General features: G+C 38.1%; 1 protein-coding gene across 1 annotated transcript in view; it reads right to left on the reverse strand.

The window, feature by feature from the left end:
* Window positions 1–6,376: 6,376 nt before the first annotated feature.
* The window catches only part of STK39 (serine/threonine kinase 39), a 304,142-nt gene continuing 297,451 nt past the window's right edge, over window positions 6,377–13,067 (reverse strand). The window contains 1 exon segment of the mRNA XM_017867497.1: window positions 6,377–7,930. Within this exon segment, the coding sequence (XP_017722986.1) occupies window positions 7,856–7,930 (75 nt within the window). The 3' untranslated portion in view covers window positions 6,377–7,855.

Consider the following 13,067-nt stretch of genomic DNA (forward strand, 5'->3'; position numbering starts at 1 on the left):
AATGATTAAGAGCATGGGTTTTGGAATCCCATAAACCAACTTTCAAATTCCTGCTCCATATTGTAATACTAATTGTGTTATCTTGGGCAACTTAGTCTTTCCAAGCCTTAGGTCTTGCTACTTTAAAATGGGGGCAATAAAACTTAACTGACAGAGTTAAGATTAAATGGGATAGTATAATGTGCTTAGCAGAGTGTCTGCTTTTGGCTGCAAGTAATAACCAGAAAACATTCAAAATGGCTGAAAGCAGTGGCTTTCAAACTTTTTGGTACAACCCACAGTAAGACATAGATCTTATACTGTTCCTTAGTGCACATATCCGCATTATCACAGAAATATTGTGGGACTCAAATTCAATAATGTATAGGACCAAGCTTCATACAATGCTCTAGAATGGGAAAGTAGTGTGGTGGACCTTAATTCAGCCTTTCCCAGTAACCATGAACATCACTGGAATCTCAGTGGGCCATGTGGTTGTGCTTTTCCTCAATTCTCCATTTCATTTTGATTCACTGAGTTCCTTTTTTTCCCACAGTGTGGAAGAGAGAGAGAAAAAAAAGACTTAAGTACGTAAAAAACTACCTGAATGTACTCAATCTGATTCTGATCACATGTTGATTTTGAACTTAAAATTAAGTTAACACATCTACATCCTGCTGCTGAAATAGTTCAATACCAAATTGTTCATTTGGGTCAAGGTTGGACCAGAGTATGATTTCGTCCACTTTTTGAAGAAAGGCACTATCCTACTTCTCCCAGATTATGGACCCATTAGTTTACTGAAGATTCTTCTTAAACAATAAGCAAGTTTCTTCTGTGATAAATTTCCTGTGTGATATAAGGTTTTGTTTCTCAAGCCAGTATTTTACATAAGGGATAAATGCACAGTAGAAATGATCATTCTATTACTGACCTTTCATCATTCTGTAGCAAATTCAATCAATAATAGCAGAGGCTTATAATTTTTAATAACATTCCTTGCCCTTTGATGAATTATGAGTTAGAGGATATGGGTTCCATAAACCTCTTCAGCTAATGATGCTTATTTTGTAGGCTATAATTCATGTAGGGGGAGGTTTTGTGTACATTGCTTCAGTATAAGATCCTTGTTCACCTGAAGATGCTCCATTAAGACATCCATTGGTTTGTTACAAAATGCAGAGTAGTTGATAACCTGATTGTGTCCATTTTATTTCCATTGCTCTTAGAGCTTCAACTAGCCTGGGTAGATTTGATGGGCAAGGCGCAAGATGGTAGATAAAGGGACATCACTGTTACTTAACCATGCATTTCCTCTGTAGCGAAATAGTATCGGGGCAATCACTGAGGCATTTTGAGACCATCTTTTATGGCTTGTCTAGTGGGATGGGAGAAGCCCTTTTCTTGGTGGCGTTTGGCTGTTAATTGGCAGATATTGTGAGTAGGATGTTGACAGAGTCAGTCACTTTATCATATTTTAAACATATGCTCTTCCAATCCATTCACTTTGGATGCATTGAACACTTTAATCATTCCTGGTAGTGTACACTCCAAGCTGAAAACTCCAGGAAGTATGGCATCAATGTAAAGGAAATCTCTTAAAATCAAACTCATAGCACTTTTTTATTTCATGCCAATACGCAATGGAAATTGTCACTTGAAAACCATTTGTTTATGGTTATTAGGCCTAGTAATTAGATCTCTTGAAACTTAGAACCCTGGAAGGCATTAGAGACCTCCTGGTTAGAACCTTCTGGTCCTGAGGGAATGTTGGCATATCACCCACCTGGTGTACCACTTAGACTTATCAGAATTCATAGCTAGGATCTCCTAACAAGTTGGACAATACATGCGTGGAACACAAAAACGGGTATATTTAAATTGAATCTTAATTATATAAAGTCATTTTGGAATGAGCTGGAAGCACAGCCTCTGCTGTAAAGAATGGATAAACATCCTATGTTATACTGATAGGATTCTACTATGACGAACTAAATAGGCCTCGCTAAGCAACAGCTTCTCTTGTCCAATATACTTCCAAGAAAAAAGAAGACCCGAGATCATTTATTATCAATTGCAAATGCTAACTTAGGCAGAAGTCCTCCAACGTTCATTGACTCATATTCACCATCTCTGTATGGACTAATTTAATTACTCAATGGTAGATTCCGTTTACTAGTTCAACTTGGTGGGTTCCTTAGGAAGGTATATTACTTAATACTAAACAGACCATAGGTACAATATTGAAATGAATGAATGGCAATCTTGATGTGAAATTTTTCCATGCTAAGATCATTGCATATAGTACTAGATTTTTTTTTCTTCATGGTCATGGAGATGAGGTGGTCATCTACCATATTTATCAGCACATAAGATGTGTAACATATAGGTAACTTCCCAGCTTTATGAGGGTAATTTTGGGGAAAAAAAATTTAAGAACTGTTCATCACACATGATTTATAGGTTTAAAGTTCTCTAATGGTTTAAAAACATTTAAAGTCTCTCTAAAGTTCTGTAACATTTAAAAAACATTTAAAGTCTCTCTAAATGTTTTCTACATAGAGAAAACCATTTTGTTCATATAAGAACTGTATATTGGTGTTAGGCCAGGAGTGGTGGCTCACATCTGTAATCCCAGCACTTTGGGAGGCTGAGGTGGGCAGATCACCCAAGGTTGGGAGTTCAAGACTAGCCTGGCCAAAATAGTGAAACCCTGTATCCACTAAAAATACAAAAATTAGGCAGGTATGGTGGTGGGTGCCTGTAATCCCAGCTACTCAGGAGGCTGGGGCAGGAGAATTGCTTGAACCCGGGAGGCAGAGGTTGCAGTGAGCCAGACTGCACCACTGCACTCCAGCCTGGGTGACAGAGTGAGACTCTTTCAAAAAACAAACAAACCCTGTATATTGGAGGCAAAATGAAATGAGAACTTCCTTCTATTTTACATATTTTTGAGTTGACCACTATAGGCACAGTGGAGGCAGAATAGCTTTTGTACATGTTTAGGCATGAGATGTGGGTGCCTTGATTTTACTAAGAGGTTGTGAACCCTCCAGTTTCTCAAAGCATATGAGTCTGTCCAAATAAATAATACCAAATATCTGTATTTAGGAAAGTTGAGCAGAATTACAACATTGAATTGTGGCATGTCACGTTTAATCAAAAGCCTGGTTAAGAAAAACAGGCACAGAGGATTGCTTGAAGGGTATGTCATCTACCCATTCCTTTATAAACTTTTGATGATTGTATCTTTCTAGACCAAAAGAGTCACTCCTTGGACCATACTTCCTCAGCTCCTTGCTGACCTGCATTTCTCACCATACAGTTTAACTCTAGGCCCCTACTGAAAGTTCCATAAAAGGATATTGTTCACAACTTGCTGTATATGTATTGTATGAAGGTTTTGAGAATTTTATAATTTCTGAAAACATAACTTCTACTTCCTAGAAGAGTTTTTAGGCATTTATGCCAGAAAAGTGTTTCTCCTTTTTTACTTTTAAAATAAAATTGCTTATTTTTAAGGTGTACAAATGGATGCTTTGATATAGTGAACTGCAGTCAAGCTAATTAATCTATATATTTCTTCAGTCACCATTATGTGTACAGTGAGAACATTACAATTTATTCTTAGTAAATTTCAAGTATAAATTATTAACTATAGTACCCATGCTGTACATTGGATCTTTAGAACTTATTCATCCTGTATTACTGAAACTTCATACCCTTTGATAAACACCTCCCCATTTCTCCTGTCCTCCTGCCCCTCATAACTACCATTTTCTTAGATTCCACATATGAGATCAGGCAGAAATTTTCTTCTGTATCTGCTTATTTCACTTAACCTAATGTCCTGCAAGTTCGTCCATGCCATTGCAAGTGATGTTATTTTCTTCTTTCTAAAGGCTGAAGAGTATTCCATTGTATGTGTGTGTATAAAACAATTTCTTGGCCAGCCTCAGCACTTTGGGAGGCTTAGGTGGGAGGATCGCTTGAGCCCAAGAGTTGAAGACCAGCCTGGGCAACATAGTGAAACCTTGTCTCCACCAAAAAATAAATAAATAAATAAATAAATAAATAAATAAAAATTAGCTGGGCCTGGTGGCACATACCTGTAGTCCCAACTACTTGGGAGGCTGGGGTGGGAGTATTGCTTGAGCCTGAGAGGTCAAGGCTGCAGTGAGCTGTGATCATGCCATTGCACTGCAGCCTGAGCAACAGAGCGAGACTCTGTCTCTGAACAAAACAACACAACAATTTCTTTATCCATTCATACATTCATGGACACTTTGGTTATTTCCACTACCTTGGCTATTGTGCATAATGCTGCAATGAACATGAGAGTACAGGTATCTCTTCAAGATACTGCTTTTATTTTCTTTGGCTACACATCCAGAAGTGGGAGTGCTGGATTATATGTTCGTTCTATTTTTAATGTTTGAGGAACCTCCATACTGTATTCCATATGGCTGTAGCAATTTACATTCCCCCAATAGGCACATAAGTGCTCCCTTTTCTCCCCATCCTTGCCAGCACTTATCTTCAGATGTGAGATGATACCTCATTGTGGTTTTGATTTGCATTTCCCTGATGATTAATGATGTGGAGTACATTTTCATATGCTTATTGGCCATCTATATGTCTACTTTGGGAAAATACCTATTCAAGTCCTTTGACTATTTTTCATGTTTTGTTGTTGTTTGCTCTTGAGTTATATGAGTTCTTTATACATTTTGATATTAACCCCTTATCAGATACATGGTTTACAAATATTTCCTAAGTCTATGGATTGCTTTTGCTCTTTGTCTACTATTTCTTTTGCTGTGCAGAAGCTTTTTAGTGTCATATAATCCCACTTTATTTTTGCTTTTGTTGCCTGTGCCTTTGGTGTCATATCCAAAAAGTCATTGATAAGACCAATGCCAAGGAGATTTCTTCCTGTTTTCTTCTAGAAGTTTTATAGTTTCATGTCTTATAATGTCTTTAATCCATTTTGAGTTGATTTGTGTGTCTGTTGTAAGATAAGGGTCCAATTTCATTGTTTTGCAAGTGGATATACAGTTTTCCCAACAAAATTTGCTGAAGAGACTGTCCTTTTCCCATTGTATATTTTTGGCACTCATGTCAAAAATTGCCATACATGTGTGGGTTTATTTCTGGACTCTATTCTGTTCTACTGGTCTGTTTTTATATCAGTACCATGCTGTTTTGATTACTATAACTTTATAATGTAATTTGAAATCAGGAAGTGTGATGCTTCTAGTTTTGCTCTTTTTCCTCAAGATTGCTTTGGTTATTCAGGGCATTTTGTGGTTCCATACAAATGTTAGGATTATTTTTCATATTTCTGTGGGTAATACAATTTTAAAATTTTGATAAGGATTATACGGAATTCATAGATTGCTCTGCATAGTTGGGAATTAAAGTAGTATGGTGGGTAGGAAGCTCTAGTCCACATTTGTGTATTCTAGCAATTATGTAGGCCCTCGTGGTGATTTTTACGTACTAACTTTATCCTTGAATTCATCTTGTAAGCCAGTTCTTATTGTCCCTTCATCCTAATTTCTTTATGCATTTTTACATCTCTATCCTATTGTATGAATGTATGCAAACTACCTCAAATGCCATTAGGATGGATGCGAAAATACGGGTGGAAATTTAATACAGACATTAAATGATATTTGTAACCACGTTTAAATACAGATATTAAACGATATAACAATTATGACAAGGCAGTTATAAATAACTTCCTTAGTAATATATATTTGCTTTTTAAAGTACACTAAAGAGCTACCACATCTAGGGTTAGCTAGGAAAGAGCAATGGCAGCATCCTGGGAGTCCACTCCCCTGAAAGATTAGACTCCAATTTTGATTTTTGACTAGTCTCCATGTTTCAAAGTCCTTCAGTTATTCATGTACATTTTATCCTCTTAGAAGATGAGGGTCTTGTCTTTTCACCTACAAGTTGTACAGAAGAGTGTAAAGAACATGCTCTGAATGTCAGGAAACCAGGATCCTGGGAAGTTTACCTCTGCAAGTAGTCCTATAAAGGTCCTTGGACAAGTCATTCAACCACTCTGAGTTTCAGGGACTAACAGCACTAAAATGAACGAAGTGGCTGGAAGGAATTACTCTCTCTTGTCCCCTATAGCCCTATAGGGGTTTTAATTCCAAGACCATCTGTCTACATGGAGTAGAAATGTTTGCCTTTCATTCTCTCCTCATGCTAATTCAAGTTACTTGTCAACCCAATTCTGTACTGGAAGCATGACGCCTCTTTACTCTGCCTCTAGTGCGCTTTCACCAGTTAACTCTTACTAGGCATTTTATGGAAGTGCTATATGCCAATGCAGTAATGCAGATTATATCTCAAGGAGGAAAGAAACAATGCAAAACAATCTCGTTGTGCAATACACTTTTATTTTCCTTTTACCTTTGCAGTCATCTTTGAGTAATCGTTGTGTAAACAATAGAATGGAATGAAATTACATTAAATTGTATGCAAATGGCTCTAGAACACCTTAACAATTATGACAAGGCAATTATAAATAACTTTTTTTCCTTAGTAATATATATTTGCTTTTTAAAGTACATTAAAGAGCTGCCATATCTAGGGTTAGCTAGGAAAGAGCAATGGTACCATCCTGGGAGCCCACCTCCCTGAAAGATTAGACTCCAATTTTCAAAATCCTAACATTTACTAGTTCCATAATATATAGTCAAGCAGAGGGCTACTTGGGTTGAAAGTATTTATTCTTGAACCTCAACAGCGTTTTACCTTTTAGTCATTGCACAAAACCCTTTCAGAACATTTTCACTCCAGCTGGGTATTCTGCAAAATTTCAAGTAAAACTCAGATTCTGATATTTTCAAGTTTATCACCTTTAGAATAACAAATCCTATCACTTAAGGAGAGCCAAATCAGAGATGGGTATATAGTTAGCAATCTAACAGAATGGCAACATTTTACATAGGATTCTAAACGGTCCAATGAAGCAAAACATAACATATGCCACCTTATGTAGAGGAAATTTTAGATCTGAGACTATTCCAGAGTAAAGCAGCCTCAGGCACATTCTTAATGTGAAAGTTTGCAAGGCACCTCCCTCTCCCAAGAGACAGTCAGATTGTAAATTGGCTTTTAGGCAAACAAACTAAAAGAATAAGCATCCAAATTCCTAATTCAGTCATTTCAAAATTTAGAAGTTACAAATACTCCAAAGATAGACCCAAAACTTTTTGTTTAAATAACGAGATTAACTCCAAGAAGCATATATTCAAAACCCTTTTTTTCTTATAGCTAAGGTGTGTAATGCATAAATATATGAAAATAAAATTCACAGTCAGTTTTAAAACTAGAATTCAAGTTTGGCTAATAAATCTTAATTTTATAAGTATATTAATTTCTAAATACAACATAAAAGAGGCAGTATTGTCAGATGTACAATTAAAGTATTATAACAGAAATAACGACAATGAAAGGAGAAATAGGCTTCTGGATAGAAAATTCCTTTTGTTGCCAATAAATAAGACCACCTGAGTGTATTTCAGATTCTTTTCACTTAAGGGATATCCAAACTGATTGCTAAGAATATTAAATAGCCTTTGGAAAAATTAGCAACAGTCGTGCAGCTGTGGCATTTGCTTGTTCTTGTACTGTGGATTGCTAGAGAATAAAGCAGAACTCGGAGTGTTGTAAGTTTTAAAAAATTATTTTTTTATCCAATTTCGTTGAAGCTGGCCTCTTCACAATCTTCTGATTTTGCTGGGAAATGGGAGTGAGGGGGTGGGAAGAAATGGGCAGAAAGAGGGAGGGTTGAAGGGAGTGTGGGGGGGGGTGGGACATGACAGATCAGGGTGACATCAAGGGACATACATCAGCTGACACTCAACTGAGCAAACCCAATCAGCTTCACTTCGTCAGGAATCTCCGACCCATCACAGCCAGATGCCTGGAAAGGGAAAAAGAAAGCCTCAGTGCTGGTTTGCTGCTGCTGCTGCTGGTTGTTAATGTCTTGTTCCTATGATGGCAGATCTAAGCAAAGGCACAGTTGGTATGGGACCATGTGTCCCGTTTCTTCCAGAAGAGAGATGCCAGCCACTCTCTTGAATGACTCCTGGAAGCTAAGTGCTGTCAGCATTGTGGCCATATCATGCTATGAAGTACAGAACAGAGGTGGGAAGAGATTGTCATCCATTAAAATACCATGCCCAGGCTGGAAGTTTTGGAACAGTCAATGAAACACCACTGCTAAGAAACCACAAACAAATTTTTCAACAACTAAATAAAATTATTTTAAATATACTTTCTAACTAAATCACCTTAGTAATCATTCTGAAAACAACATGAAAATAAGCAGAAGAGATCTAACAGGTCACTCAGGAGTAATTTAGTTTTTACCAAACTCATCTCTTCTATAAAACTTGCCAGAAAAAAATCATCACCAAGTATTGGGATGGGCTCATTAGAGAGAACTGCTATATAAATACCAGTGAATAAATTTTACAGGGAAAGGTATTATAACAATTCTTTTCTATAAAAGAATTTTGTTTGTAATATTTTCAGACATATTAATTGCCTAAAATTGGCCAAAATTATGGTGTGTCAAATACTTTATTTTTCTTACTTCAAAATCAGAAAGAACTGGAAAGAAGCCATTGCCCTGGCTGGGCACGGTGGCTCATGCCTGTAATCCCAGTACTCTGGGAGGCCGAGGCAGGCGGATCATGAGGTCAGCAGATTGAGACCATCCTGGCCAACATGGTGAAACCCCGTCTCTACTAAAATATAAAAAATTAGCCACGTTTGGTGGCACATGCCTGTAGTGCCAGCTACTCGGGAGGCTGAGGGCTGAGGCAGGGGAATCACTTGAATCCGGGAGGCAGAGCTTGCAGTGAGCCGAGATCGCACCACCGCACTCCAGCCTGGCGACAGAGCAAGACTCTGTCTCAAAAAGAAAGAAGCCATTGCCCTTCAAACCGCTCACTGGTCCTAATTAATAAGTTATTTTCACTTTCCTTCTGACCTCTCCCCCTTGCTTTTAGAGAGAGACTCTCTCTCTCTTTCTCTCTCTCTCTCTCTCTCTCTCTCTCCCCTCAGATCACCATTCTAAGCTGCCTCTCATCCTACAGTACATAAATCAGAATTGGACATTACATAAGAACAACAAGGAGGGGAGAAAAAAGTATGATGAATGACTGGGAATGGGCAATTATTTACCAAAGGATCATACAATCCTTTTCAGAGCCTAATTCCAGCTAAATTATTGTTACAACAATTAGTTTCCCATGGAAAAGTGCCCTTTCCAATCACCACAATTAACCTGCTTAGCACTGCTTGTATACATTTAGATTACGTACTGTACTGTTTTTTGAACTGTACTGTTCACAGTGTACCAGCATCAACTCTAGCATTTTCTATTAAATAAGTAGCTAACTATAATGTTTGTACCTTGAATATTTTCAAATGATTGTCTTTAAAATAACATTCTATCTATGTAAGTAGTTATGCTTATGTAAAAAAGTCACTAGCCTAAAGGATAAAAATATTAATCAGTATTTAAAGAAAGGAATTTACTTTGTACCTATCCAGTGATATCTCTGGTTTCATTTGACAGATCAGATATTCAGTGAAGTAAAATTGTCATTGTTTGTGTTGACAGTGGCAATGAGCTCTGAAATGCTCTTCTTCTTATCACCTTCAACAAAGTAGTACAGGCACAGAGGGCATTTTGGCTGAGGTATTTCTGGTGGTGTCACACTGACACACCTATCCATTTTCTCCTTGTGTTATCAGTTTCTTTATCTACCTTCCTAAATCTTCCCTTCTCTCATGTGTAGCTCTTGTTAACATCATTTACTCAACCCACTGAATAATGGCAGACAACTGTGTAATTAACAGGCAACTGACAAACATCCAAAGACAAATTACGGCTGCTGGTGGTGACAAGAAGGTCAGATTGCCAAATGTAAAATACAAAAATGTACTTCAAAGCTTCATCAGAAATTTGGCAATGTGAATATCAGGAGGTTAAAATGACTAGAATAAAACTACAGTATCCAATAGTGGTTAAACTGACTAGAAATGAGAATATTAAATCCTTTCCTGTGAAGAGTAATGGAAATGAGGACTTACTAGGGTAGGTGATAAACCAGTGGTTATGGTGAGAACATCACAGAAGGAGTCTTCACAAAGTCCCTACCCACCCTGGGTCCTCAGTGCCTCCCACAGCTACACTGGAATGTCTGTCTCCTGGCCAAGACCTTTGGCTGTTTGCTTCAAGGCGCTCAGCCCTCCTTCCTCTGCTACCTGGGCTCTCACTGCTGAGTCCAGGGCTCTCTCAGCCTGGAAAGCACAAATGAGGGTGATATGCAAACGACTTTGAAATTCAGAGAAAGGAACCAATGACCCTTCAAAACAGCAATGTTCAAACTTTGGGTTCTCAGACTCTCTTGATACTCTTAAGAATTATTGAAGAGTCCAAAAAGTGTCTGCTTATGTGGGTTATTCTCGTTAGACTGACTGTCTCAGAAATTAAAACTGAGAGATTTAAAAGTATTTTAAACATATTATTTGAAACTATGTCGATATTAAAGTAATAATATAAATAGTATATTTAAAAACATAAAATAGGTTTACATAGGTTAATTATACTATCTTAAAACTAAAACATTTTTAAAATATTCCTTTACTAATTCATTAAACTTAACAATAATAAACTGATTACATACAAACATAAATAAAATCTTTATGAAAATAATCACAGTCCCCTACCCACTGCAAGAAAACTCAAAGAGTGGCATGACTTTTACATTTCCTCTTTAATGACTTGCTTAATAAAAGACAGCTGGATTCTCATACCTACTTCTGTATTCAATCTACTGTTTTATGCTGTTTACCCTGAAGTACACGAAAAAAACAAAACAAAAAAAAAATCCAGCCTCATACAAATATGTATGAAAGAGGGAAGATTATTTTGATAGCTTTTCCAAATAGTTGTGGATATCATTTGTTACTGCACTAGAACTTGCCAAGTGACAGTTTCTTTAATGTAAGTTGCAATGTACACTCTGAAACCACAGTATTTTCATGCCCTGTTACCTTAAAGTCTATTGGTCTACCTTGCACTTTGAGTGGACCTTTTACCCATGCATGACTTTAAGCATCACTGACTTATGCAGATCTTCTAAATGGTTGACATGTTTTATTATACAATATGAACAATTCATTATACAATGTCAACAAATCATATTCATTAGTAACACCCATCACCAATCTCATCAGAAAAGTCTTTAAATACTGGATTACTATCAAGCTTACAGTAGCAATACAAGTTTTCCAAAATCCTATTTTTGCTTGAAAGCTTGAATTTATTATCAACAACAAATATTGTCAGATTTGTTTATTTATTCATATTTTTTGAGACAGAGTCTCGCTCTGTCACCCAGGCTGGAGTGCAGTGGTGCGAGCTCAACTTACTGCAGCCTCCGCCTCCTGGGTTCAAGTGATTCTCCTGCCTCAGCCTCCTGAGCAGCTGGGACTACAGGTGCCCGCCACCACACCCAGCTAATTCTTTTTTTTTTTTTAATTTTTAGTAGAGATGAGGTTTCACCATGTTAGCCAGGATGGTCTCGATCTCCTGACCTTGTGATCCGCCCGTTTCGGCCTCCCAAACTGCTGGGATAATGTAAAGGCGTGAGCCACCGCGCCCGGCCATCAGTTTTGTTTTTTTTTTTAAAGTGTCAGTCTTACTTTCTTCATTTTGAAAAAAAGTCTGCCAAATATCCGAGTCTGAATAACCACAGTTTGTCAGCTATTCTTTCAAGTAAAATGATGTTTCATGAAGAAAGAAAAGTACGTAGGTAAGCTCAAACCAAACAATCTCACAAGTGCTTTTCCTGGAGACTGTCAATGTACACCCGGATAATGAAGGAGTGATTCCCACTTCATCACGCTGAAAACCGAAAAGATGTGTCCTGTAGCTGAAATTCAATGAAGTCAGTAATGTTTCCTGCCTTGTTAGGAAAATTCTCAAATGAAACTGGCTTTGCTTTTTCACAGTGAGTGACAGTGCCTGGCTTTGAGGAACACAATGACTATTAGTGCAGTCTGATGTCGCTGCATGTGTGCTGACATTACCAGTTTTACCCACTATGGCTTTACACCAACACAGTGGAAAAGGCAAGTCACAAAGAGTTTTGACATCCAGGGTCACCTAGAAAGGGCTCAGGGAAACTCAGAAGTTTGAGGCCCATGCTTCAGAACGTGCTATCCCCAAATATGCCACTCTTCTATTTCATTGTTTTGAGTTAAAGACACTTTAAAAAACAACAGCAACAGATGCAGGAAGGGCCCTCTGACTTTCCTAAAGGCAGGAGTTAAAACTCCCATGTGGAAGGTTTCCTCCCTGCACCTGGAAGAAGAAAGATATTCTGATCACCAGAGGTGGGGAGCTGAAGTCCCTGACAGACATCTACACAAACAAACCTTGTTAAACTCATCCTCGTGTTCCTAGTCACTTCTCCACAATGAACCCTCATCCCAGCCCCCCACTGCCTTGCCCCTTTCATCATTTACTGCTTTGTCCAACTCAGTATGTGTGCTCAATTCTAACAGGGTCTTCATTTCTTTATGAGGCTTCTCAGGTCATGTAAAACTTAGATTAAACAAATATGTATGCTTTTCTCCGGTTAATCTGTTTCATGTCAGTTTACTTCCAGGCCCAGCCAAAAATCCCTAAGAAGGCAGAGGTAACAGTTTGCCCTCCTACCAAAGGAAAATGTCTACATTATCAGGGACCTAGTGTATGACCTAGTGTAGGACAGCGTATGACACCATGCACGCTCTCACTCAGGGTGTATTCTGATTCCTGAACACCCACCTCCTCACCCCTCCTGCCATGACAGCAGGTGTGGCTGCCCCCCACGGAGGAGCTGAAGTTATGGTTGCCTGGCGTCACTGACAAGGAATGCCTCCACCCCAAATGCGGGTGCACTTTGGAATCACCAGGAGAGTCTGAGGTGGCCCCCACCATAGAGTCTGAGAACCACCGGTCTATCCCAGTGCTTCCCACTGTGAAACTACAAGTT

Source organism: Rhinopithecus bieti, unplaced genomic scaffold (assembly GCF_001698545.2).
Source record: "Rhinopithecus bieti isolate Rb0 unplaced genomic scaffold, ASM169854v2 scaffold_3854, whole genome shotgun sequence".
Lineage (NCBI taxonomy): Eukaryota > Metazoa > Chordata > Mammalia > Primates > Cercopithecidae > Rhinopithecus > Rhinopithecus bieti.